General features: G+C 55.7%; 1 protein-coding gene across 1 annotated transcript; it reads left to right on the top strand.

The window, feature by feature from the left end:
* Window positions 1-1,162: 1,162 nt before the first annotated feature.
* On the top strand, window positions 1,163-25,086 carry Ppp5c (protein phosphatase 5 catalytic subunit). Its single transcript, XM_005086417.4, has 13 exons — window positions 1,163-1,365; window positions 6,300-6,541; window positions 13,791-13,938; window positions 18,437-18,558; window positions 20,986-21,051; window positions 21,308-21,406; window positions 22,073-22,178; window positions 22,623-22,765; window positions 22,867-22,954; window positions 23,433-23,473; window positions 23,564-23,742; window positions 24,383-24,464; window positions 24,553-25,086. The coding sequence occupies exons 1-13, from the start codon at window positions 1,245-1,247 to the stop codon at window positions 24,613-24,615; spliced, it is 1,500 nt and encodes a 499-aa protein (XP_005086474.1). The 5' UTR covers window positions 1,163-1,244; the 3' UTR covers window positions 24,616-25,086.

Genomic DNA, 25,086 nt, shown 5'->3' with positions numbered 1-25,086 from the left:
CATCAGAAAGAGTTTGCGTTTTCTCCTAAGGGAGTTGGGGAGCTATGGGAGGCTGGGGCGGGTGCCAGCCTTCCAGTGTTCCAGCAAGATGCCTCTGACTGCCATATGGAAGGTAAACTGGAGGAGGGAGGATGAACCTAAGTAAGCATCAGAGGAGGCTGAAGCTGTGATCTAGGCAAGGGAGAGGCAGACAACAACCCGGGTGTCACTTAAGACATTCCGGCGTGTTTGTGACAGGGTCTCAAGCACCCCAGTCTGGCCTTGAACTTGAGATTCTGACCCTCTTGTCTCCCCACCTACCAAATGTTCGGATTACGGAGGTCCGTCTTGCAGTCTGGTTTTATGTGGTGCTGGGACGGTACTCGAGCCTGGAGGGTGCTAGTCTAGTTAGAGCTACATCCCCGGTCCTGGTCCTTTAAAAAGGACCATGATGCAGCAAGCCTTTAATCCCAACACTTGTGAGGCAAAGGTAGGTGGATCTCTGTGAGTTCAAGGCCAGTCTGGTCTACACAGCAAGTTCCAGGCCAGCCAGGGCTACAGAGTGGGACCCTGTCTCAGAAAAATCAATAAATAAACACTATTTTTAAAAAATTCTATTGAACCCAGAACACAGTACAGTTGATACTTGTACAAGACTTGAGAATCCAACGCCCTGTTCATAATCCAGAAAGACTGATTTGCAAGGTTCAAATTTTACTCGGTTTCCTTGGGGAACTATGCATTTTCCAGAAGGGTCGGTCACTGGGGCGTCAGGAGGAAGGCTTATTCAAGGTCACATGGGGAACAAGGCAGCACCCAACTGCGGAGCAGGTTCCCGATTGGGAAGGGTGCTGCTTTGGAAGCAGCCCCCGCCCCACCGCCCGAGGCATCACAACCCAATCACCAAGCCTAAACGAATCCCTGAATCCCGGGTCTCTGAGACCCAAGAAACTTTTGCTGCCTCAGAACTCTCTAACTTTGGGAGCAGGCGCCCTCCGAGCCACCCCCACCCTCAGCACTACAACCTCCGTCTCTTTCTGATTGGCTCCTTCCGCGAGGGGCGTCTGGTCACCTTGTCCTCCCGGCACTCTAGAGCGGGTGGCGGGAGGGGGGCCCGGCGACGCGCAGGCGCGTCAGGCGTGCCTTTGGGGCCCGCGCTTTACGACACTTGTGCGGCAGCGGCGGCGGTCACTCGGCGCTCCTTCGCGACGGTTCGGCCTGGTGCCGCGAGCGGCCGTTGCCAGGGTGGGGGGTCGCTTTGCGGCATGGCGATGGCGGAGGGCGAGCGGACTGAGTGTGCTGAGCCCCCCCGGGACGAGCCCCCGGCCGATGGCGCTCTGAAGCGGGCAGAGGAGCTCAAGACACAGGCCAACGACTACTTCAAAGGTGCGTCCGGTCCGGACCGGGGGTGAGGGAGGGTGGACGAGCGGCCCAGGCCGTGGGGGTGCTGGGCCCCCGCGGGGAACCATGGCAACGCGGAGCAGTAGCCAGGGCGCCGAGCAGGTACTGCCGAGTAGCCCGGCGCGAGGAGGAGGCCCAGGATGGACGCCAGACCGGGGGGAGAGCTCCTGAGAAGTGGGGTACGGAGCAGAAGCTACTCACTGGGGGAGACTGAGGCAGGCTCTGCCAAACGATAGGGGGCAAGCCGGGAGGGGGACCGACATGTGATTGCTGCCAAACGTGAGACCTAGGTGGAGGTCAGACCTGAAGAGGGCGCTGCCAAATAGTGACATGTGTTTAGGTGCCGGCGATGGCGCTTGCCGAGCGGGGGAGGTTGAGTATGACCCGTGGAGGGGGGGATTGTGGGGACGGAAACAGGTAATCAGATCGGAAGGCGGCTTGGGGGTGATCCGAGGTAGCGAGTGGAGAGCAGAGGTGGAGCAGGAAAGAATGGCGTGGTCTTGGGCTCACATTGAGGTGTGGGGACGCGTGTCCATTCATTCCCTCCGTACATTTGCATGGGCTGTCCTGTGCTGGGCTCGGAGGCTGCGGCGATGCATGAGACGCCTGGCTCGGGTTCAAGCAGGATCGATAATTGCTAACTTTGTGACGAGCGCTTTGGATCAAAGTGTCAAAGTAGGGAGTGCAGGCTAAAGTCTGCTGTGGATAGCGGGGTTGCCTGCGGGGCAAGGCTTCTTAAGGGGAATAGGGAAGGAGTTTTGCACGTGGGTCAGTTGACATAGCTCAAGGACCCTGCGGCTTAGTTGGAGTTTGAGCAAGCTGGGGGTGGGGGGCTTGGAAGACTGATACAAGGTGAGATCAGCATAAGGGAGCCAGATCATGCAAAATCTGTGAAGTCATTACAAAGACTCGGTGGCGTCTCCTGGGCTGTCCAGAGAGACACATGCAGGAGGTAGCTGGGCCAGTCTGGGCTGGAGAAAATGTTGGGTGTGACCAGCCTATGGTTGGAGGTGCCCTGGGAATGGATGGGTGAAGTCACCTACAGTAAGCGGGAGCTACAGAGAACCTAGAATGGCATTTTCCTGTTTCAAACGGAAACGGGCCTGCTGAGGAAAAGTGAGATCTAAGGGAAACCAGGGGAGGTGCCACAGGCTAAGAGAGGCAGGCTTCTCCAGAAAGCACTCCAGTTGCCTGATCGCCCCAGGCCTTGGCTCCCAGATGGAGGTGATGATGTTGACTGAGCAGTTTTGAATGATAGAGCCAGCCCAGAAGGTCCTGGCTTGCAGGTGAGTGCCAGGGAGGAATTGGGGGCCCACAGGGCTAAGTGTCTCAGTTCTGAAGGAGAGTGTAGAAACGGGGGGCAGATGGCAAGAGGGAGTGGGTGGGGGGGTCCCCAGGAATGCTATCTCAGACATGGGCCAAAAGAGATACAGACCCAGGGAAAGAGATCCATCTGCAGGAAGTGGGAGAGGGTAAGAAGGATCTAGAATCTTAGGGAAAGGTGGGCCCTAGCGGTGCTAAGTCCAGACACTGTGGTGCATGCCTGTGAACCCAGCTCTGGGGAGGCTGAGGCAGGAGACCTGTGAGTTTAGTGACAGCCTGGAATACACAGCAAGACTGTGTCAAACACAATAAAGGGGGAGCGGGAGGTGGAGCCTTAGAAGCCGGGTGGGCTTAAAGATGGCACCCGACGGGCGGCAAGGAGATATGGAGGGTTTTAAGAGAGTGGTCCAGCCGGTTCTGGGTTCGGGTACTGGTCCTCCCGGCTGGAGAGAGGAGGTTGGAAGTGAGGGTAGTTGAGAGGGTGGAGCCTCTGACCTGACTGGAGGGAGGAAATGAGGCTGGCTTCCTAGAGACAGAGACCGGCAGGATTGGTCAAGGCCCAAAGGGGATGGAGGTGGTCAGAGTTAGGGTGAAACTACACACAGCTGTTTTCAGCAGGCCCCTGGAAGGGACTTGAGCCTTCAGCTCTGGAGAAATAAAGCTGCTTCACATCTGTGTCTTCTAAAGACTGGGGTGGGGGACAGGAAGCCCGGAGGCCAAGGTAGTGGCTTGAGCGGAATAGGACTCTGCAGGGGAGGCAGCGTTTAAAGTGGGAGGGGAGTTAATGGGTGCAAGAGATGCTGTCCGGACCCTGCAGAGCTTGTGGGGCTTAGGAGGCTGCCAGCACCAGGTGACCAGGCCCATCCTGAGGGAAGCGACCGGAAACTGGGCTGCTGTCGCAGCTGTGGGAGAAGGAGTTAGCCATGGGGAGGGACCCTTCCCCCTAACCCACACACCCACCTTCCAGGTCCTCAGGTCCAGGCTCTCAGGAACCTAGGGCAGGGCAGCCAGCAGAAGAGCCTGGCCTAGAGCTGGCTTGAAGGAGCGCCCTTCCTGGTCCAGGCCTCCCACTGAGGACAGGCAGTGGCAGGCACAGACCCCCAGGCTCAGACTACAAGAATACCAATAAAAGTAATAATTGTAGCTGGCTTTCTCTGCACCCCTGTGGTGGCCAGGGGCATGGGGGTGGCGGTCGGTCTAGGTTTATAGAGGAAGCCGACTCAGTGAAACTTCTTGCCCAAGGTCAGAGTGTAAACCGAAGGCGGATATCCCCTTCCTCCCCACGTGCTCAGCTCTCCTTGTTGGGCTCTTCTGGCCTCAGCTGGGAGAGAGGGGTGCTCTGTGAAGGAAGGGGGTGTCTCAGGGACTCGGGAGGCCCACCCCCGAGTCACAGAGGATTCCTCAGTGAGCTCAGCCCTGCTGTTAAGGCTCTGGGTATAGAGCCTGTTTCCCGACTCAGCCTCGGTCCAAAGGAAGCGAGGCCTCTGCTCTTTCCCCGTCTTCCTGAGGAAGGAGGCTGTTCTCACCTAGGCGTCTTCATGATCTAAGGGTTGGGCTGGGGAAGGACCACATGGTGGTTCAGGGAACTCCTCTGTGAAGGAAGATAAGCAACTGAACCTCTTCATACCTGGAGGGTCTATCTGCACTTTTGTGTTGGAATCTGCACCACTGGGGTCAGGCTACAACCCCTCTGCCACTTGGTGAAGTCCCGTCTCCCCAACTGAGTACTAGCCAGCAGCCTCTGGAGCCCAGCCAGGACACCAAGGAAGCCCTCAGAGGCACTGACATCCCCGAGAGGGGCCCTCTAAGCCGTGCCGCCCACTGCACCTTCCTGCCTTAGTGGCTTCTGGAAAGTTCTGGGTCCTGCCGTCTTGGGGCTTATGGGCCTAGGAGACAACCAGAGTGACAGAACTGGGGTGGGGAAGGTGGGGACCGGTTGGTGCCTCGCCCAGACCAGAGGTCAAGTGGAGCTTCCTGAGGGGACGTTTGGGCCTTGTGACCAAAGTCCAGGAAGGACTGCGGAGCTGCACCCCAGGACCAGCTGCGCTGCCTCTGCGGTGCGGTCTGCCTTCCCTCATTCTTCCCTTCCTCTCCCCTCCCTTGGCCAATTGCTTCCTTCCCCATTCGTGGAGCCGCCTCTACTGACCTCTACTGACTCTCTCCCCCAGGTCTTGGATCAGGCCCTCAGGCTGTCTGGGCCTGGAGCACTTTGTCACTGTTATCTGGGGTCAGATCTCTCTCCTTGACACACCAGCAGTCCCTGGAGGGCTAGGCTGTGTATCCAGACCAGGTGCGAGCTCTAGGAACGAAACAGACACCTCCCTTGCAGTGTGTGGGTCGGGCAATCAGTCACTGTGTGCTCTGAGAGCTGTGAAGGGGGCTCAGGGCAGGAACCCCCCTTCAGGTTGAAACTCAAGTGCAGAGAGGGTCTTTAAGTTGTCCAAGTACACCCAGCCTGAAAAATCAGATCCACGCCACCTTCCCGTTGTCCGAGCCTGGTGCTATGCCAGGCTCCCACCAGGGCACGTGAAGGGGTAGAGGCATTATCATTCCTGCCTGCCTCGGGATTCCCATTGCCGCTTGCCGTGTGACCTCAAGCACAGGCTTTTCCTGTCTGAGCTTGAGCAACCCTCATCGGGAGATGGGCAGATGTGGCTTTCCCCCTCTGGTTCCTTGAAGGGTTGTGTGGCTGCTGGCACATTCTAGGCCCCCAGCCTGGGCAGGTCTCTCAGAGGCAGCTCAAGGCCTTAGTTCTGTTTGTTTAGTGAACCCTGGGGAGGAGGGGTCAGGCCTACCTGTGCCAGTACAGACCGGGGCTGTGACCTTGAACTAGGCCTCTGTGGTTTGTGTCAGGTGAGCACCAGATGGTGCTTGTGCTGTGGAGACCGGAGAATCCCACAGGTTGGTGAAGAGCCCAGGGCCCAGCTGGGGCTCAGGTCACGTACAGTCTGACCTTTTGCCTTTGGTGGGGAGTTACCCTTGCCCCTCCCCAGCCCCTGCCCGCTGCACCAGCTGACTTTCCTCTCTTTCTCTTCCCGTGCTCCGCATCTCTGGACCTGTCTGCTTGCTCTGGGCATCTGGGCAGCCCCAGGCCCCAGCTGTCTCAATTTGCCTGGCTTAGATGCTGGCACTCCCTGACATGTCCCTCTGATCATGGGGAGACTAGGAGCCTTGAAGGAAGTAGCGCCCAGCCTGGACTTCGTTGGGCTGCTGTGTGGATTGACTCAGGTTCTGGAGATTGTAGCCTGAGCCTCAAAACCTGGGCTATGGTCAGACCTTGGGGACAGGGAAAAGGGACAGATTTCATACTGAACCCCAGTCTTCTCGTTAAAAAAATGTTTTTATTTTATATGCACTGGTGTTTGCTTGCTTGCATGTCTGCGTGGGGGTGTCGGATCTTGGAGTTACAGACAGCTGTGAGCTGCCGTATACGTCCTAGGAACCAAACCTGGCTCCGCTGGGAGAGCAGTCGGTGCTCTTAACCACTGAGCCGTCTCTCCAGCCCTAGTCTTCTCTCTTGTAACAAGGACCGTCAGTCTAGGGTGGATTCCTACCTGTGGCAACAGGGCTTCATGCCTCCTTCTCCTCCTCCACAGCCAAGGACTACGAGAACGCCATCAAGTTCTACAGTCAGGCCATCGACTTGAACCCCAACAATGCCATCTACTATGGCAACCGCAGCCTGGCCTACCTGCGCACCGAGTGCTACGGCTATGCACTGGGCGATGCCACTCGGGCCATCGAGCTCGACAAGAAGTATATCAAAGGCTACTACCGACGGGCGGCCAGCAACATGGCACTGGGCAAGTTCCGAGCTGCCCTACGTGACTACGAGACGGTGAGCCGGGCCTCGGGCATGGGCCAGCTCCCGGCACCCTAGCCAAGTGGATGGGGGGGGGCACCAGGCATGGGTAGAAGCTGCTCTGTGTCACCTCTATACACGGGCTCGCCCAGAATGGCCGTGAGGCCTCCAGCCAGCTCCACGCTACCCCTCTTCCATCACGCACTCTGTGGCCCTGGACAAGTCACCTGGCTTCTCTGGCTTCCTGTGCCCTGAGCGTGTTGAGAGCAGACCCAGCCTCGGGTGGCTGCAGGAGAGTTTCTGCTGTGTGCGTGCTTGGAGCCGTGCGGGCACAAGGCCTGTGGTCGATAATAGCTCAGCCCTGTGACTGCTGTGACCGCGTCTAGTGGTGGTGATTAGTAGTGGTAGCAGTTGCTGGCAAGGACCGGGCAAACCTTTGACAGCTTGAGACTGGCAGGCGGGAGCCCTGCGTCACCGAGCAGGGGAATGACTGTAGGTAGAGAGTAGGGCTTGCAAGAACATAGAGCAGGGTGACACACCGTGGAGGGACAGCCTCCAGGGACATGCTCCCCTGTGGAAATGGGAATGAGAGAAGGGACCTAGGTGGCAGTTCCTCATCCACTGCTGCCTCCTGCTGATGTGCTCTGACAGTCCTGACGACAGTAGTAGGGACTGCCAGAGCATCTGCTTGGGACAGGTGTGCTCTGTGCCCTCCACAGAGACTGGCTGGCTGAGTCAGTGCTGCCCAGAGAGTGGAAGGACATTGCCCATGTCGTCCAGGCGAGGATCCTGAGGTCCCAGCCGGTAAGTGCCGGTGCTGAGATCCGAACCACTGCAGCCCCTGACGGCATCTCTCCTCCGGACAGTCAGCTCCCGGCTCAGGAACTCTGACCACTGCTGACCTTGCCGAAGGCAGCCCTTTCACAGAGGACCCTCTCTGTGTGCGCACAGGACCCCAGGAGGGCTGAGGAGCCGTGCCTGCTGTCACTCAGGGTCAGACCAAGTAAACTTAGGTCAAGTGACACTTAGCACAGGGCAATAGTATGAAGGGGACCAAATGCTACCCCTGGGGGTGGGAAGCAAAGCGTCTTTGTGAGCGTGGTATCCAGTCCCCTCCCTGGTCCCTTGATGTCCCAATCTGAATTACAGTAGGCAGAGCAGTGGCCACCTCCAGAGCAGCGAGGGTTCTGGTGCAGTGGTGAATACAGGTCATGGGGGCGGGGAGCAGGAAGCCAGGTAGTGAATGAACACCCAAGGACAGGCGGGGTCTCTGCCCCTCTGGCCTCACAGAAGCATCTTTACTCAGGGTAAGGAACTAGGTTCTTTTGAGTGTTCTCAGGGTTGTCGTCTAACTCTGATTCCCTGTGAGACTGGGCACGCTGCATCCGAACTGTACCCCAGGCTATGCGGATGCCACCGCGATGAGGGACGTCCGTAGCAGTCTGCAGAACCAGCTTGAGGTGGAGCCACACCCAGCACCTAAGTTTTCAGCCCTGGACAACCCCAGCAGGAGCCTGGGATCCTTATCCTCCAAGCCTGAGGGGCTGGGCTTAAGGCAGCTCCCAGCCCAAAACTTCCTCCTGGAAGATGCTGGAGTTCATGGAGGACCTACCCAGGTCGTGACCTCTGGGTCAGGAACTGTGTGGTGTAAATGGAGCTTTCTCTCCCATCTGCCAGTTCTTGAATAAAAAGGCTTAATATCAATTATAATTGCTTGACCACTGGCTCAAGCATATTATAGACTAGCTCTCATAATTAAATTAGCCCATTTTTACGAATCTGTATATCACCACGCCGCCATGGCTTACCGGTAATGTCCTGGCTTCTTACTGCTTCTTCGGCTATATGGCGTCTCCCTGACTCTGCCTTCTTTCTCTCTGCATCTCTGTTTGGATTTCCCACCTAGCTATATTCATCCCTGCCATAGGCCAAAACAGCTTTGTTCGTCAACCAGTAAAAGCAGCACAGATTCGCAGCATGCAGGACATCCTTGTGGCCTTGGATGGAGCAAATGAACCAATGGCTCCCCCTCTATGGCCTGTTCCAGCCTCCCTGTGTACCTGGAGGCCTCGGTATGGCTGTGAGCGTTGTGCATGTCGAATTTACCCCTGTACAGAAAGGACACACCCCTCTCCAAGGTTACCTGGAAGGAACGACAGCTGGGACTGAAACCCAGCTTCATGGTTGAAACGGAGTGGGTCTCTGAGTCAGGAGCCCTGTCTGCCATCAGCCCTCCGTCTCCAGCAGAAGAAAAGCGGCTCGTTCTGTGAAAAGCCTTGTTTGCGTGTGTGAGCATAGGTGCTGTCCACTGCCGGCAGCATCAGTTTCTTCCTGTGGGCTAGAGTCAGGTGTGCAGCCACGGGAGCAGAATGTGAAGGCAGGGACTCCAAGATCTGGATGTCTATGTCTAGGTTGGTGGCCGGCTCAGCTCAGACCCAGCTGTGTTACTTCAAATGCCTTGGTCCTCGCCTGTAACCAGGGAACACAGAGGCCTACGTTGGCAGTGTCACTATGAGGGTTGAGCGAGTGGGTACATTTGGGGAGGGCCTGCTGTTTGCTCTGCATCAGCCATGTGGTCTGGGTAGCCAGCCCACGGTGAAGCGGGCCTGTGGCCCCTGGTTTATGCCAGTGCCAGAGCGTTGCAAGGGCACAGCACCTGGGCATGCGTGTTTGCTCCCCCACTCGGGGGCACACCTACACACACTTACCCTCTTCTCCCAGCTAGCCCTTCCACGTGGGCCCACCCCTTTCTGGGTCACATCGCAGTTGGTGTCACTGTGTTCTTTACGATGCACTTGGAACAAGGTCAGCCATGCAGACCCAGGCCAGACCTGGGCAGTGGGAGGGTCTTCCTCTACTCTGCCCTGTCTCAGGCTCCTGTGGAGATTTGTTTGGTTTAGGATAGACTTTACCTTTGTGTGTGTGTGTGTGTGTGTGTGTGTGTGTGTGTGTGTGTGTGTGTGTGTGTTTTAAGATTTATTTATTTATTTATTATGAATGCACCATCCTGCCTCTGTGTGTGCCTGCAGGCCAGAAGAGGGCACCAGAACTCATTACAGGTGGTTGTAAGCCACCATGTGGTTGCTGGGAATTGAACTCAGGACCTCTGGAAGAGCAGCCAGTGCACTTAACCTCTGAGCCACCTCTCCAGCCCCCACCTTTGTGTTTCTTAGAAATATGTTTTGATGCCCCGATAGGGTGATAGAAAAGAAACAGACAGAGTTGGCCATGAGAGTCATTTCATCTCCGTGGTCCCCTGATTTACAGGTGAGGAAACCGGGGCTCAGAGGTAAGGCACGTCACTCCCCGAAGTCTCACAGGAATCCCCAGAGTCAGGCTCCTAACCATTGCATATGTGCAAGCTCCTGGCACCATGCCGGCCCCTGGGCGGGTAGCACTGGTGGTATCCCCACCCGCTTCATCATTCAGGCACTGGGTGTGTCGTGGTAGATTCGCTCACTAGAGAAAGGATGTGTTGTGTGTAAGGCTGTCTCTGTCTACCTGCCGGGAAGCCTGGCTTTTCTCTGCTGTGTAATGTGCCATCTGGCCCCTCTGGGCCAAATCTCATTGTCTATGCTCTGCAGGTGAACCATAATGCCCTTTTCTGGTTCTTCTTGCTGATCTGTCTCCCTTATACTCAGGTCTGAAATGTAGGTACTTTGCTTGGTATCCACAGCTGACCTGAATGACTGGAGCTCTGATGGTCTGGATTGCTCCCAGGTGGAGGGATTGTAGGCCTTGTTGCCAGCAAATCTGTGTGAGTAATAGTGGAACTGCCTGTGTCTGCTGTGGGTGTCATGATGGAGGGTATGTACCCTGAATGGCCTATGCTCTCCCAGTGAGTCCAAGTTCCCAAACACGTGTCCCAGTAGTAGTGACTACTGGTGAACCCTGACAGCGGACAATGCCATTTGTTGTTGTTTTTCAACGCTGAGGATGAAATCCGGGGCTGTGCAAGCACTTCACAGCTGAGCCATGCTCCCTTTCTATTCTTTCTGTTTTTATAAAGTCCTGGATCCTACCACGGGGACCTCATCTAATTCTAATTACCTCACAAATATCAAGCACTATGCCACGAAGCCCTACCTTCAGCCCCTGAAGATGGCAGCCTTTAGTTTAGTTTGGTTTTTCAAGACAGGGTTTCTCTGTATAGCTTTGGAGCCTATCCAGGCACTTGCTCTGTAGACCAGGCTGGCCTTGAACTCAGAGATCTGCCTGCCTCTGCACCACCACCACCACCGCCTGGCCAATGGCAGCTTTTAAAGCCATCTCATTGCTTCAGAAGTATGGTTGATCGCATGCACCTTGAACAGATCCCAGTTTCCCCCAGTGCTGCAGGGTGTACTTGAACCCTATGAATATCACAGAACACTGCCCCAGATGCAGTCCACATGGAATCTTTTGTTGCTTATTTTTGCCTTATGAGAGAGTCTGGATGTGTGACCCAGGCTGTCGTTGAACTCCTAGAATGAAGACATCCCCCTGCCTGGGCTTCCAGAATCACAGGTAGACTGGGCACGTCACTGCCCCTGGCTTCGGTCGCCACTTTTTAAAGACATGATCATGGGCCAGGTGTGGCGGTGCATGCCTTTAATCCTAGCACTTGGGAGACAGAAGTTAGAGGCTAACAGATCTTTGAGTTCAAGGCCTGCCTGGGCTGCATAGTGAGACCCCGTCTCGAAAAAAGGAATGAAATGTCTAGTGCTGCCACTAAGTTCTGGTGCAGTGGGTCTCAGCCCCCAAGGAGTCTGTGGTATGAGACCGTACCCGTCCTCGGGAGAGGAGCTTGGCAGGGCCATTTTCCTGTCATACCTCGCCATCACTGCCACACTGCCTAGCAGGCTTGGGAACGGAGTGCTTGCTGCTGCTGGGTGGGCCTGCTAGTAAAGTCTCACACCAGTCTTTGTGGGGTGCCAGCACCACTCCCTGCTCTAGAAACTGGGGGTGTTGAATGAGCAAGACACATGCCCTGGAAGGCCAGAACCCCGAGCCTGGAGCACTGTTAACCTCTCTGCTTCGCATGGGTGGTTGCGTTCAGAAGCCTGGGCTTTGACACAAGCTAATCCAGGAGTGCGCAGAACCCTGGCCTTTTGGGTTAATAACTGTACCACTCTGTCTAGTGGGGATTGTGCTGCTCCCCACCCCCCCATACACACACACACACACACCACACACACAGAGTCGTTCACCGCAATGGCCGCACCCAACTCCATCTTTCTCCTTAGCCTGCAGTCCACCTGAAGACAGGTCTGGCTTCTGGGACATCCTTGCCACCCTTTCTTCCTTTAGGAGGCATTCGTGTCCTGCTGAGGACACAGCTCTGTAGCCCCAGTGCCAGGTCAGGTGGGAAGGACATTGTTCCCAGCCTGGAGGCTTCATAGGAGAAAGGAGGTTGGAATTAGAAGTGTGTGGGCAAGGGCAGTGTGGCATACTTGGCCCTGTGAGAGGCAGAACCAGGCCACATAGAATGAATGGGTAGGCCTTGAGGGCCAGACTTGGAGCCATGTGGATTTCATCCGGGGAAGTAGAGGGAGACTGGCCACCCCGCCGCTCCCTGGGAAGGACTCTAAGGGCTGCCTAAAGCTGGCAGCCCTCAAGCTTGACGCCACACCCACTCCCCAGTAGAACTGTCTGGCGGGTGGCCCGGCCCAGGTCTGCCCAGCCTGCTCCCGGCCAAGCACCTGCAGGGAGTAGCGGGTGTCTTTGCCCAGGCTCTGACTCACTCAGCCAGCCAGCTTTGGGGCAGGAGGGGGGGAGCAGGGAGCATTCTGAGGGCCAGCGCTACGACTTCCTTCTCTAATGCACAGAAGCTGTAGAGGGCCAGTTTTAGGGTGGCTGTGAAGGTCAGCAGGGATGTAACAAAACTTTTGGGGGGTAGATACAACACACGTCTGCTTTCCCTAGATAGGGATCTTGCAACAGACCGCACCGCCAAAGTCCAACTTCATGAACCAGTGAGTTTTATCGGGATTACCTAATAGGATTGAAATGACCGGCTATCACCAAAGCCTGCCCCAGCATGGATGACAGCTCACAGAGCTAGGAATCTGGAGTGCACAGCTACAGACAGCTCAGCATACTGGAGAATGTTCTTTCCTGGTGCCTCAGTTGGTCTAAACCTCCTGCAGGCACATTGGCTGGTTTCTGTTTCTTCTAGGCAGCTGGTCTGGTCTCAGAGACTCCCTTGTAGTTTGGCTACTCTTAGCCGTCTTCATTGCTTACTCTGGCAGGGAGGGCCTAGTGAATCCGGGCAATTTTAGGGACTTCCTGAAGCCATTTTGAGCTGTTTATCTGTCTGCTTAAAGAGTCTTTCTGTAGGATGGAATGATTCAGTCTCCGAGGAAATTGTTAGACATCAGCAGGTCAGACTGGTCCCCTTACAGTTATGGCAGCCGAGCTAAGGCTCAGAGATGAAGTCTGTTGCCCAGAGTCTCACTCTGTAGGCCAGCTAGCCTGGTATTAACAGTCATCGTTACCTCCTAATCGCTGAGATTAGATTTGCACCACCAGGCCCGGCTCTGTCTCTGAGCTCCTGGAATTGGAGTTTGCAGGAAGCAGGACGGAGCAGTGCAGGCAGGCTCCTTTTCCTGCTGTGGCCCCAGAACTGCCTCATTCATTCTTACAGCTCTTTCCGGTGATACTGTTACCAGTGTCCCCTCCCAGAGAGGAAACTGAGGCCAGCTCGCCTACCCCAGGCTAAGCTAGGAGGGCTTGACTGCGTCTCCCATCCCATTACCAGAGGACACAGGACAGTTGGAGCCTCAGTCTCCAAAGCCCCAGGGGAAGCAAGCTGCTGGCTACCACCTGCACGGCCCACCTCGTGTGCCAAGGCCCTGGTTCCTGCCTCTGTCCTTTGAGCAGACCCCCACTGTAGACTAAGGGACAGTAAGGTGTCAGCAGTCCATGCTGCTCTAAGCCTAGCATCCCCTCCGCTCCCCACACTGGCTGTGCTGGGAGCCTGGGACCTGTGTGCTCAGCTGGGTCCCCGTTTGGTTTTAACGGGGCCACAGTTGTTTGGTGAGGGCATTTGAACATGCTAATGCCCTGACCTCGAAAGCCACCCTGGGGGGCAACTTGGCGTGGGGACATAAAAACTGAGCCCTGGGTGGCAAGGCCAGGGTTGTCCTGCTACCATGTGATAGCCCCCAGGCGGTCTGACTCTGGTCTTTGCTCCGCTCAGGGCTGTGCAGTCCAAGGCAATTGCAGTGACCCTCCCTGGTGGCTCACGTGGGCTAGGTGGCTGACCCTCCAGAGTGTGACACCTCTTCCCTCTCTTCCTGGCCAGGTGGTGAAGGTGAAGCCAAACGACAAGGATGCTAAGATGAAATACCAGGAGTGCAGCAAGATTGTGAAGCAGAAGGCCTTCGAGCGGGCCATCGCGGGCGACGAGCACAGGCGTTCTGTCGTGGACTCTCTGGACATAGAGAGCATGAGTGAGTGGGCCTGGCTGCACGCCACAGTCCCTACAAACTCTTCACTGCCACACTTAGTGGGCAAAGGCGGGGTCTCGGGGGACGTTTGGGAATGTAGGCGTCACCCGTAGCTGCCGACTGTCTTCCTTAGCCCTCTCCCCTCCATCTTAATCATAAGAGTGGGAACCCTTGCCGGGCGGTGGTGGCGCACGCCTTTAATCCCAGCACTCGGAGGCAGAGGCAGGTGGATCTCTGTGAGTTCGAGACCGGGCTGGACCGATAGCCTCCAAAACAATACAGAAAAACCAAAAAAAAAAAAAAAAAAAAAAAAGAGTGGGAACCCTTGATTAAGCATGAAGTGGCTCGGAACTTTTCTTGTGTCACAGCCTAACGAGTGCCTTGCTCTAGTCCGTTCCCCTGCAGTTAGGCTCAGGGCCCGTGATGCCAAACAAGTGTTGGTTCCATTGCCACCACCATGTCTTGTGGATGGTGTGGCCTTATTCGCTGTCACCCTTGGCTTTGCCCGATGGGGTGTGGACACTGTCTTCTATCGGCATGGGGTTTCAAACCACAGGGAGTGCCATGCCTAGGAATCCGCCACAGTTCCAGTACTCTGTGACAGTGCTTCTGACTTGGGGACAGAGAAGGAACACGGAGATGGGGAGGAAGAAACAGTAGGATTGTGTGACGTATTTCTTAACAAGAGCTGTCTGCTCACAGCACCCTCTCGCCCCCAGTCACGTGTTCCTTGGGTTTTTCTCAGGTGTGTGAGTCCAGGCTCTGTGTGTATGGGGGTCAGGGACATAAAGGATCTCTCTCACTCAAGTCCAGACTGGCCTCAAACTCATGACAATCCTCCTGCCTCAACTTCCCAAGTGCTGGGGTTACAGGAGTCACCCTGGCCCATATCTCCTCTCACCTTAGTCAGTCAGACCTTTGGGTGCCTGTTCCACTTCTGGTGAGCTGGCTCTAAGGAGCAGGTCTCCCTGCAGGGTTAGATGTTATGGTCTGTACTGTCACTGGGTGTGAACAGATGACAGTTGTCCCCCAGGTCTGTGCATTGTCCTTTGGTTTCCTGAGCATGCTCCGGCCATTCCCCAGCCAGCCACCCACACACCAGGCAAGCAAAGCCACAGTCTCTAGAGACAGTGTCGAGTCCTGTCAACCCGTTTGTAGCCCCCAAGGCCACCAGCATCACCCCAACTCGCCAGCTATTGAGGGTGCTTCCCCATAGGACTATCCCATAGCTCCCAGCACTTGCACCATCTTTACAGTGCTGCGGCTCCCATGTCCACTCGTTTTCCTGGAGCAGGTGACCTTCTTGCATGAGCCCTGGGGACATGAGGGAACTGCTGATGGGCATCGATCATTCCTGCTTCAGTGAGCTCCTCCGACCTTCCTGGGTCTGTGTTCCAAACACATACCCCTTTACCAGGCCAGGCTCCCATTGCCTTCCCGTCTGACTGTGTGTCAGCCCAGGTGCAGGCATGGGCTCAACACCACCCAGTCTGTTGGAGGCACCAAGCAGAGCTGTTCCCCTGCTTCTGTGGGGGAGGCATCCTCCCGGGTGGAAGGTTGTCCTTTCACATTGGGGTGGCCATGCCTATACCTAGCAGCTTTAGGTCCTTTGCAAGCTGTGAGTAGGCACTGTCCAAATGTCAGGAAATACCCAGCTTCTCAGAGTGCGCCTGAGGAGCGGTCCCCCTGCTCCTAAGGGCCTCTCCCCACCTTCCCAGGTGTCGCCACTTATGTGATGCTTGTGAACCCTGCTGTCCCTAGAGTGACTCACCTAGAAGTTATGGTTTCTCAGGTTGTCCCCTTCAACACAGGGACAGCCTCAGTCACTGTCCCACTGCAAGGTAGAGAAAGCCCTCACATTGAATTTGTCTGGCCCAGAGTTTTTGCTATAAACCCCAGTCAAGGCTATGCCTAGGGCTGCTGCCCAGAAATGTTCCCTGACTAGCCCTCCTGTCCCTGCTGCACGTGGCTTGGGCAGCATGCCCAGTTCTTATTTGATAATGTCCACTTACTCCTGCCAGAATGTGGACTCCACGCTTGTGTTTAATGGCGAAGGCAATTCCTGGTGAGGTATACTGTACATCCCATAATACAGTCAGGTGAAAGGGGTATGTATGTCACAGGAAGTGTGTCCAAATATACCAGCTGTGAACCTTTAGCACAGCTATTAACACTCCGGGTCACAGTCCTGTCAACCTGTGAGGTCTTACTCATTTTATTTCAGTGTGTGTAGGTGTTTTGCCTGCATGTGTATATCTGTACACCGCTTGTGTGCCTGTGCCCTCAGAAGGCATTGGATTCTCTGGGTCTGGAGTTAAAGGTGGTTGTGAGCCACCCTAGGGGGCCTCTGCAAGAGCAGCCAGTGCTCTTAACTGCTGAGCCATCTCTCCAACTCCAACCTTCACATTTTTTGGGGTTTTTTGTTTGTTTGTTTTTCAAGACAGGGTTTCTCTGTGGCTTTGGAGCCTGTCCTGGAACTAGCTCTTGTAGACCAGGCTGGCCTGGAACTCACAGAGATCCGCCTGCCTCTGCCTCCCGAGTGCTGGGATTAAAGGCATGTGCCACCACATGCGCCTTTTACATTTTTTAAAGATTTATTTATTATATATACCCACAGTGGGCAGGTCTTCCCACCTCAGTCAGTACAATAATCTCTCCATAGACAGGCCCGGCAGCCCGTCTCCCCGTGATTCTGGACTCTGTGTAACACTAACCATCACACAGCCTGGTGTATCCTCAGCTCTGCAACATTCTAAGCCAAAGCCAGGGTCCTGCATTCGGACCCTCAGAAGCCCCTGCAGGACAAAGCCAGGGTCCTGCATTAGGACCCTCAGAACCCCCTGCAGGAAGTCTCCCTTAGGGAGCTGCTATTGGAATCACAAACACCTCCTTCACACCAGGCCTTCTGCCCTCAGAAGTGTCTTGGTCTTCCCTCTGACCCTTCCTTTAACTTTTGGTGACCAGAGGTCCAGCAGGTGCTGTCTGTTGTCCCTGTGTGACGTTTCCCCGGATGCTGCTGGAGGCTGAAGTGGGTCTCAGGCCAGTGTGGGACCCAACACTGTCTGCTGCAGTTGTAGCCATCTTAGAAAGCTTTGCCAAGAAAGTGAGCCCGTCACATTTTCTTAGAATGTGGAGCTGGCGCCTTTAATGAGAGCACAACACAGCTGTGTCCCTGTACAATGTGTGACCACGTGGTCACCCAGAAGTCATACTCCTTCCTTCCCCCTCTTATCTTCTTCCTTCCGGACCACACTCCTGTGAACCAGAGCCATCCCAGCGAATCCCACTCCGGGCCCTAGTATATCAGCAGATCACAGTGTTTCCTCGTCTGGCTTAGCAGTCAGCACAGACTCCTGGTCACCAAGACGGAGTGCAGATTTCTCCGCCAGTAACCAGGTCCTCCAGGCTGTAGTGGGTACCATCTGCAGATGGCTCTGACTCTAATGAGTTCTGACACACTGGGGCGCAGCCCCAAGCTCCCTCCCACAGACACCCTTTAGAGACACATTCATTGAATACCGTGTTGGGTGAGTGTGCCTGTGTGTGCCAGGGTGCCTATGTGGGACCTGCCGCCTCCACGGCATTGCTTGTTCCAAGTCCCAGATTTGTTTTGACCATGCCTCTGACCCACCGGGGATGAATCAGGCCTCCCCACGGTCCGCTCCTCAGGCTTCCTTAGTTTGTCAAGTGACTCACAGAACCCAGGAGGGTGTTTACCAGTCAGTGAGTGTGCAGTCTGGAAATGAAGAGCTGCAGAGGGGAAGAGCACATGGACATGTGAGCTGCCCTCCAGCGTCCTCCGTGGGTCCTAGACTAGGAGCTCCCAGGTCCCTGGCTTTGCCTCGGGATCTTGACTACATAGACGGACACTGGGTTAGACCGTCACCATTGTGCCACCAGACTCAAGTTCATCTGCTCGCCCCGAGAAGCCTGGGAGCCAGCTGTATTGGAGGACCTGCCTCCTGACAGCGTGACAGGAGCTAGCTAGTCTGCCTCCCTCCCAGACACACCCTCTCGGGGTCTTCATCCTCCAGGGAGTGCGTCATCGTCTTTTCTGGCCTGAGTGTCTTCACAGTGGGCCTTGACTTCCTGGAGGCACGGTGCACCGTGCCTCTGATGGACATGCCACGCTGCTGTGCAGTTCAGCCTGTGTTGCTGGTGCACAGTACTAGGAGGAGTGGCCCACATTCTGATGTCACCTGAAGGTCACCAGGTGCTCTGGGCTGTGAATCTGAAGAGCAGTTGTTTGGCAGTCACCCTCTTAGCCGCTCATTTACAATGTGGGGCACAGGGAGGGGGAACCGGCTCTCCACAGGCCAGGTGCCAAAGGAGGAAGCCACTGCCTAGAACTGGCCAGAGGGTTGAGGGAGTTTAGGAGCTGTGGGCTAGCCCAGGAGCACCGTGGCATCATGGGAATCTTAACTGCCTCATCTCATCACCCCATCCTTCCTGCCCCCCCCATGGCTGACGTCACTAACTGTCCCCCTTGTCCACACACCAGCCATTGAAGATGAATACAGTGGGCCGAAGCTGGAGGACGGCAAAGTGACAATCACTTTCATGAAAGAGCTCATGCAGTGGTACAGGGAACAGAAGAAACTGCACCGGAAGTGTGCCTACCAGGTAACACACCCACATGCCACACACATCTGAGACCGGGCCAGTGCTGCGTGCTGGGCACCATGCTGAGGGTTCCCACACATCCTCATCCAACACCGCAACACTCTGTAGGTGTTGGGCAGTGCCATTACACAGTGCGGGGTTGGAAAACTACCCCGGCTCCAAGGGAGACCTTTGGGAAGGCATCAGAAAGGAATTCTTTGAGAGCATGGCTGGCCCAGGTTGGGGCTTGAGTAAGAGAGGACGTGCATGGTTGGGAGGGAATCTCAGAACTCAGATAATAGAAGTCACTAGTTTTGTTTTTGTTTGTTTTTAAAGATTTATTTATGTATATGAGTGTTCTATCTGCATGTACTACTTTATGCCAGCAGAGGGCATCAGATCACGACCATAGATGGTTGTGAGCCACCATGCGTGTGCTAGGAATTGAACTCAGGACCTCTGGAAGAGTAGCCAGTGTTCTTAACCGCTGAGCCACCTCTCCAACCCCTAATAGAAGTCGTTTCTATGATAGAGTTAGCCTCCTGTGATACAGTCACAGCCTGCCATGGTCACTGCCTTCCCCTTCCCCAGTGCTTAGCCCCAACAGGAGCTACCCACCACCAGCCTGAGCAGCTGTTATACCCCGCCCCTACCCCACCCCTCTGAGGGACTACTTGTCACTGTCTGTGGTGTGATTCCTTCAGGATTTTTGCTGGTGGTTTTTTGGTGACTTTGTTAGTTTTCTTTTTGATTGTGATGTTGGCTGTTTGGTGTAGCAAGATCAGCAGTCTTTTACAGCTTCCTGAGTGGCCTCCTCCAGTGTTTTGTTTTGTTTGGGGTTATTTGTTTTTTTGGTTTTTTTTTTTTTCCGAGACCTGTGGTGGAACTCTCTGTTAGACCAGGCTGGCCTTGAGCTCACAGAGATCCACCTGCCTCTGCCTCCCGAGTGCTAGCACTAAAAGCATACACCACCACTGCCTGGTGTTTTTTGGTTTTGGGGTTCTTTTTATGATGCTTTCTCTTCTCCCCAAATTTTTGGGGGTTTTTTGTTGTTGTTAAACATGCATGGAAGTTGAAAGACGAGCAGTTAATAGCCACATACTTCTCAAGGGTGTGGGAACTCCATCCCTTGCTTTTAACAGAACCATTTGAGAATCAATTGGAGCATCCTAACCTGTATCCTAAGACAAGAACATCCACTTGCAGGACTGTGGTGTGTTCACTTGTCTCCCTGATAGGACACCGAGTAGTAAATAATATGGGCAACCCACAGGCTGTCCACACAGCCTAGAACACTGGTAAACACACTTGGCTTTTCTCGAAGTCATGTCAGTGTGTGAAAGTAACATCAGCGAGCGTCCTAGTGTTTTCCTATCTTTAAGGTTATTGAAGGGGTTGTTGAGACAAGGTCTTAACTGTATACCCCAGGCCATACAGTGTGTGGTGGCGCACACCTTTAATCCCAGAACTTGGGAGGCAGAGGTAAATATATCTATGAGTTCAAGGCCAGCCTGGTCTACATAGGGAATTCTAGACCAGCCAGAGATATACGGTGAGTAAGACCCTGTCTGAAAAATAAAAAGAATAAAACGAATATATCCCAAGTTATTAAACTTAACCTGCCGGGATTACAGGTGTGTCCCCACACACCCCCTTAAGCAGATTGTTAGAACGCCAGTACCCCCTGCAGGGTAGGAGGTCCCCCGCCCCCTTCTCTGCAGAGAGAGGCTTATATTTTCAGGAGCTTTATGACCATGTATTTACATGTGTGCAGGCCCTCTGTGTATGTGTGCGTGCACCCACATGTAGTGCATGCATGTGTGTCTGTAGGCGTGAGAACACCTGTACATACCTGCAGGTGCCAGGGGAGGCGAAAGACAGGGTCTTATCAACTGGAAACTCACAGGCTCCGGGAATCCGCCTGTCTCTGCCCCCTCAGTGCTGGAATGACAGACAGACAGACAGGCGTGTGAGTGCACACGCGCGCGCGCGCGCGCACACACACACACACACACACGCTGGGGATTTGAACTCAAATCCTTCAAATCCTAGCCAAGCAAGCATTCTTACACACTAAACCAGCTATCTGTTTCTAGGCTGTTTTTTTTTTTTTTTAAATAAGATTTCCTATACTGTGAACCCACCATTGTGTTTCCTAATGCTGATGAATTATAAAAGATGAGCCACCATGTGGGTGCTGGAAATCAAACCCTGGTCGTCTTTAAGAACAGCCAATGCTCTCAGCTGCTGAGCCCCCAGTCACGGTGATTGAATGACACATGGGCCCCTCAACCCCTCTTGAGGGCCACCTCAGTCTCTGGTGAGCACCCAGTAGTCCGGGCCATCGCAGCAGCTCCTGGGCAGCTGAGGTTTCCAAGGGCCTTAAAGGGGCCGCACCTCGAGCTCTCACCCCAGCCAGCTCTCCTTACAGCCTGCCCTGTCTTCCAGATCCTAGTACAGGTGAAGGAAGTCCTCTGCAAGCTGAGCACTCTGGTGGAGACGACGCTGAAGGAGGTGCGCCTTGTGCTGCGGGTGCAGGGTGGAGGGGCACGTGCAGTCGGGGAGGGCGAGCAGCCCAGTGGGTACCTGAGAGACCACCTGCATGACCTTCGCCCCTCCCACCCGCCCCCTTCCTCGTTGCCATGTCCCCTGCCCTTGTGTCTTGCATGGGTTTTCTGATCTGTTGTGACCTCTCCCCTCCCCTCCCCTCTGCCCCCTCCCCACATCTCTCTCTGGGCCCCTCCCTCTCCGGTGGCCTCTTTTCTTCCAGACAGAGAAGATTACAGTGTGTGGGGACACCCACGGCCAGTTCTATGACCTGCTCAACATATTTGAGCTCAACGGTTTACCCTCAGAGACCAACCCTTACGTATCCTCCGTGTGCCCCCATGTGGAGAGGGCGGTGTCCCGCCGGGAGGAGCCCCAGAACCGCCATCTTGCTGCTCCAGTCCAGTTCTTTCTGTGACACCAGCAGTGGCCACCCTGCCCTCGTGCTCCAGCTTCCGTTCCCTCATCTGGGCCGTGGGGTGCTGAGGTCTTCCTCGCAGGGCTGTTGGGGGGTGATGAGCAGAACCGCGCTCAGTATTTTCGAGTTTTGTCTTGTTTCATTTGGGGCTTTTTTGAGGTAAGATGCCTTGTATAGCACCTGCTGGCCTTAACCCTTGAGCTTCCTGCCTCCCGTCTCTCGAGTGCTGGGCCTGTAGGCGTACACCACCACCCAGCCTCTCCTCGTGTGTCTGGCATGGGATAGTTTCCTGATGTTTAGCCACAGTGTAGGGTCCCTAGGCTGTGTGCTCTTGGGAGGAAGGGTCTGTCCCATCTCGTGTGGTTTGAGGACTGCTCTTGGGGAACAATGGCTCTGCCATTGGCTTCCCCAAGACAGGGGACGTTGGGTCCTTGTGACGGCCTCAGTCCAAAGGCGGGCCAGGGGTGCACTCCCTTTGGAGGTGCTGACAGGAACCTTGGCACCAGGGGGACAGGAGGGACTGCCCCCGACCCATCCACCTCCCGCACCATGGTTTCCTTGACAAGAAAGATATTTAATGGTGACTTTGTAGACCGCGGCTCCTTCTCCGTTGAAGTGATCCTCACCCTCTTCGGCTTTAAGCTCCTGTACCCAGATCATTTTCATCTTCTTCGAGGTAAGGAGGGTTTTATCGTGACCACCACCACCCCCAGTCTCCCCATCTGAAAATCAAAGAGTAGTTGAGCCACACATTTCGTGAATTCACCAAGCTCTGCGTGGGGCCGCCAAGTGAGGTTGCACAGCGTGTGTGCTGAGGTGCCACACTCGCCACAGACAGCTCGGTGCGGGGCTTCCCTGCCCTGTGCTGGCCGGTGCCACACAAGAGGTTCAAGGGTGCCTTTATCTGGTTTATATGTAGCAGAGGTGTGAACAGCCTTCCTGGGGAAACGAATCTAGCACTAGTGAGTAGGGAGGTGGACACTCATTTGCCAGACTCAGTGCCAGCCTGCCACCACTGGGCAGTGCCATGTTGTCTCCAAGTCTACGCCTGAGATCGCCAGGTAGGTATGTGATAGCCTGGAGGCTGAGGGGCCCTCTGCTGTCCCCCTGTTGCGGCCAGGCAACCACGAGACAGACAACATGAACCAGATCTACGGGTTCGAGGGCGAGGTGAAGGCCAAGTACACGGCCCAGATGTACGAGCTCTTCAGTGAGGTGTTCGAGTGGCTCCCGCTGGCCCAGTGCATCAACGGCAAAGTGCTGGTGAGCAGCCGAGGTCGTCCCACCCCGTGCCGACAGCATGCTGGTTCGAGGTGGCGGGGCAGGGCGGGGCTCCTCTCCTCAAAGAGACACACCTCCCCCAGATCATGCATGGAGGCCTGTTCAGTGAGGATGGCGTCACCCTGGATGACATCCGGAAGATTGAGCGGAATCGGCAGCCACCAGATTCAGGTGAGGGGACCCCCCCCGCCCGTTAAAGTCCCAGAGACTGTGTCACTGAGGACATAGATGATGTGGGTGGCCTCTGCAGGGTGGTGGCATTTGAGATGGCCCCAGAGGAAGGGCGAGGGTGTGGCCAGTGGGGGGGGAGAGCAGAGAGCGAAGGGGTGGGGTGGATAGGGCTGGCCCTCAGGGTCCTGCTGGACGGCACACGGGAGGCCACACCCTGAGAGCTACGGACATTGTGGGAGCATGGGCCCTGCTGCTGGACACTGGGGAGCCACAGGAGGCTTCGGGCAGCTTCAGGCTTGTAATGCATTGGATGGGGGGGAGGCTGCAGCCAGCTCAGACCTGGTGCAGGCCCTGAGCCCTGGCCAGAGTGATGTCCCCGACCGGACCCCAGCACCGCTACCACCACGCTGTACTGTGGGGTAGGCCCCTGTCTGGTCAGCCCAGAAGACAAGGCTCTAACACTCTGCCCCTCCCCCAGGTCCCATGTGTGACCTGTTGTGGTCAGATCCCCAGCCACAGGTGAGTGTGGTGTCTTGCTGTGAGTGTGGGCTGAGGGGGCCAGCCAAGCCGGCAGTCACCCAGAGTCTCTTGTCCCCTTGCTCCTCCCAGAACGGGCGCTCCGTCAGCAAGCGGGGTGTGAGTTGTCAGTTTGGGCCTGATGTCACCAAAGCCTTCCTGGAGGAGAACCAACTGGACTACATCATCCGTAGCCATGAAGTGAAGGCTGAAGGCTATGAGGTGGCCCATGGTGGCCGCTGTGTCACCGTCTTCTCTGCCCCCAACTATTGGTATGTCTTCCCCCCCAAGCCCCCCCTGCCCAGGCACAGAGTTTGTTTTGTGTGGCTTTTGAGACCAGGTCTTAATGTAGTCCAGGGTGGTGTCACACATACTTATGACATTTCTGTTGCAAGCCTCTCAAGTGGTGGGATTATAGGCATGAGCCACTGTGGTAGGTTTGGGCTTTGACTTTCCTCACGGGAAACTTGTGCCATCGAAGGAAGGACACCAAAGAATGGATCCGTGGTGCTGTGGTGAACGCTGTGGGCCGGGCGCTGTCCCCAGCCCCGGGTGTTAGGTCCTCATCTGAGTTCGCCCCCCCCCACTCCATGTGTGTGGAGGAAGCCAGACCACGGGCTGTGTGGGCTCTCATTAGACTAGACCGTGACATCCTGGTGGTGTCACGCCGCTCTGTCCCCTACGCCTCCAGTCAGTTCAGTGGTGGTGAGCTGGGGTCTCCAGGCTCCCGCACCTTTCCCGGGCTTTCCTCCTCCTCCAGCCGTCTGCGGTGCGGGCAGAGTGTCTCTCCCTTGTCTCCTCCTCCTCCTCCCTGCAGCCCCCTCCCGCGTCCTCCTCCCTCCCGCCTCTGTCTCCCGCCTTCTCTTCATCTCTAGCCCCAACCATGCGGCCCCTCTGCCCCTGTCCCTGCAGTGACCAGATGGGAAACAAAGCCTCCTACATCCACCTGCAGGGCTCGGACCTGCGGCCTCAGTTTCACCAGTTTACAGCAGTGGTGAGTGGTCGGCTGGGCAGAGTCCCTCCCGGGCAGGGGCTGAGCGTGAGCGGGGCCTCTGACTGCCCCTCCCCTTCTCCCGCTGCAGCCTCACCCCAACGTCAAGCCCATGGCATACGCCAACACGCTGCTGCAGCTAGGGATGATGTGAGCTGTTCTACGGCAGTGACCCGAGGCCCGCCCAGCCGGGTGGCCCCGCCTTCGGCCTGCTGCCCCGCCCCAGGGCAACGTTGGACCCCCTTTTACTTTGTAAAGTTTGTATTTATTCCCCTTTAGGTTGCAGAGGGGGTGGGGGCAGCGCGGGGCGGCAGAGGACAGGCAGAGGACAGGTCAGAGGAAGGAGCCGAGACTGGGGTAGGGCACAGCCTGGGCATTCGAATGGTGGGAAGGCCAACCCGGGTAGGGGTGGGGCCAAGAGGAGGTCCCGCCCCCTTGTCTGCATGGCTCCTCCCCTGGTAAAGCAATAGGGCCTTACCATAGGAAGATCCCAAAAGAGGGTCATCAGGGAGGTCTTCTCCTGGTAGCCTCAGGGTGGGGCAAAGCTGGGGCCCACCCCCCCAGCTGTTTTATGTTCTGTAATTAAATATGTTAAAATAAAATAAAGTCATTATTGTAAGTCAAA

The sequence above is a fragment of the Mesocricetus auratus genome, unplaced genomic scaffold, assembly GCF_017639785.1.
Source record: "Mesocricetus auratus isolate SY011 unplaced genomic scaffold, BCM_Maur_2.0 Super-Scaffold_100038, whole genome shotgun sequence".
Lineage (NCBI taxonomy): Eukaryota > Metazoa > Chordata > Mammalia > Rodentia > Cricetidae > Mesocricetus > Mesocricetus auratus.
Note: the sequence above shows the minus strand (reverse complement) of the source record. Positions and strands in the feature narration are given on the sequence as shown.

Excerpts from the sequence above, each read along its gene's own strand:
- Ppp5c (XM_005086417.4), top strand. The coding sequence starts at position 1,245 with ATGGCGATGGCGGAGGGCGAGCGGACTGAGTGTGCTGAGCCCCCCCGG. Across the intron at positions 1,366-6,299 it reads GGCCAACGACTACTTCAAAG|CCAAGGACTACGAGAACGCC; the intron begins GTGCGTCCGGTC and ends CCTCCTCCACAG. Across the intron at positions 22,766-22,866 it reads GCATCAACGGCAAAGTGCTG|ATCATGCATGGAGGCCTGTT; the intron begins GTGAGCAGCCGA and ends CACCTCCCCCAG.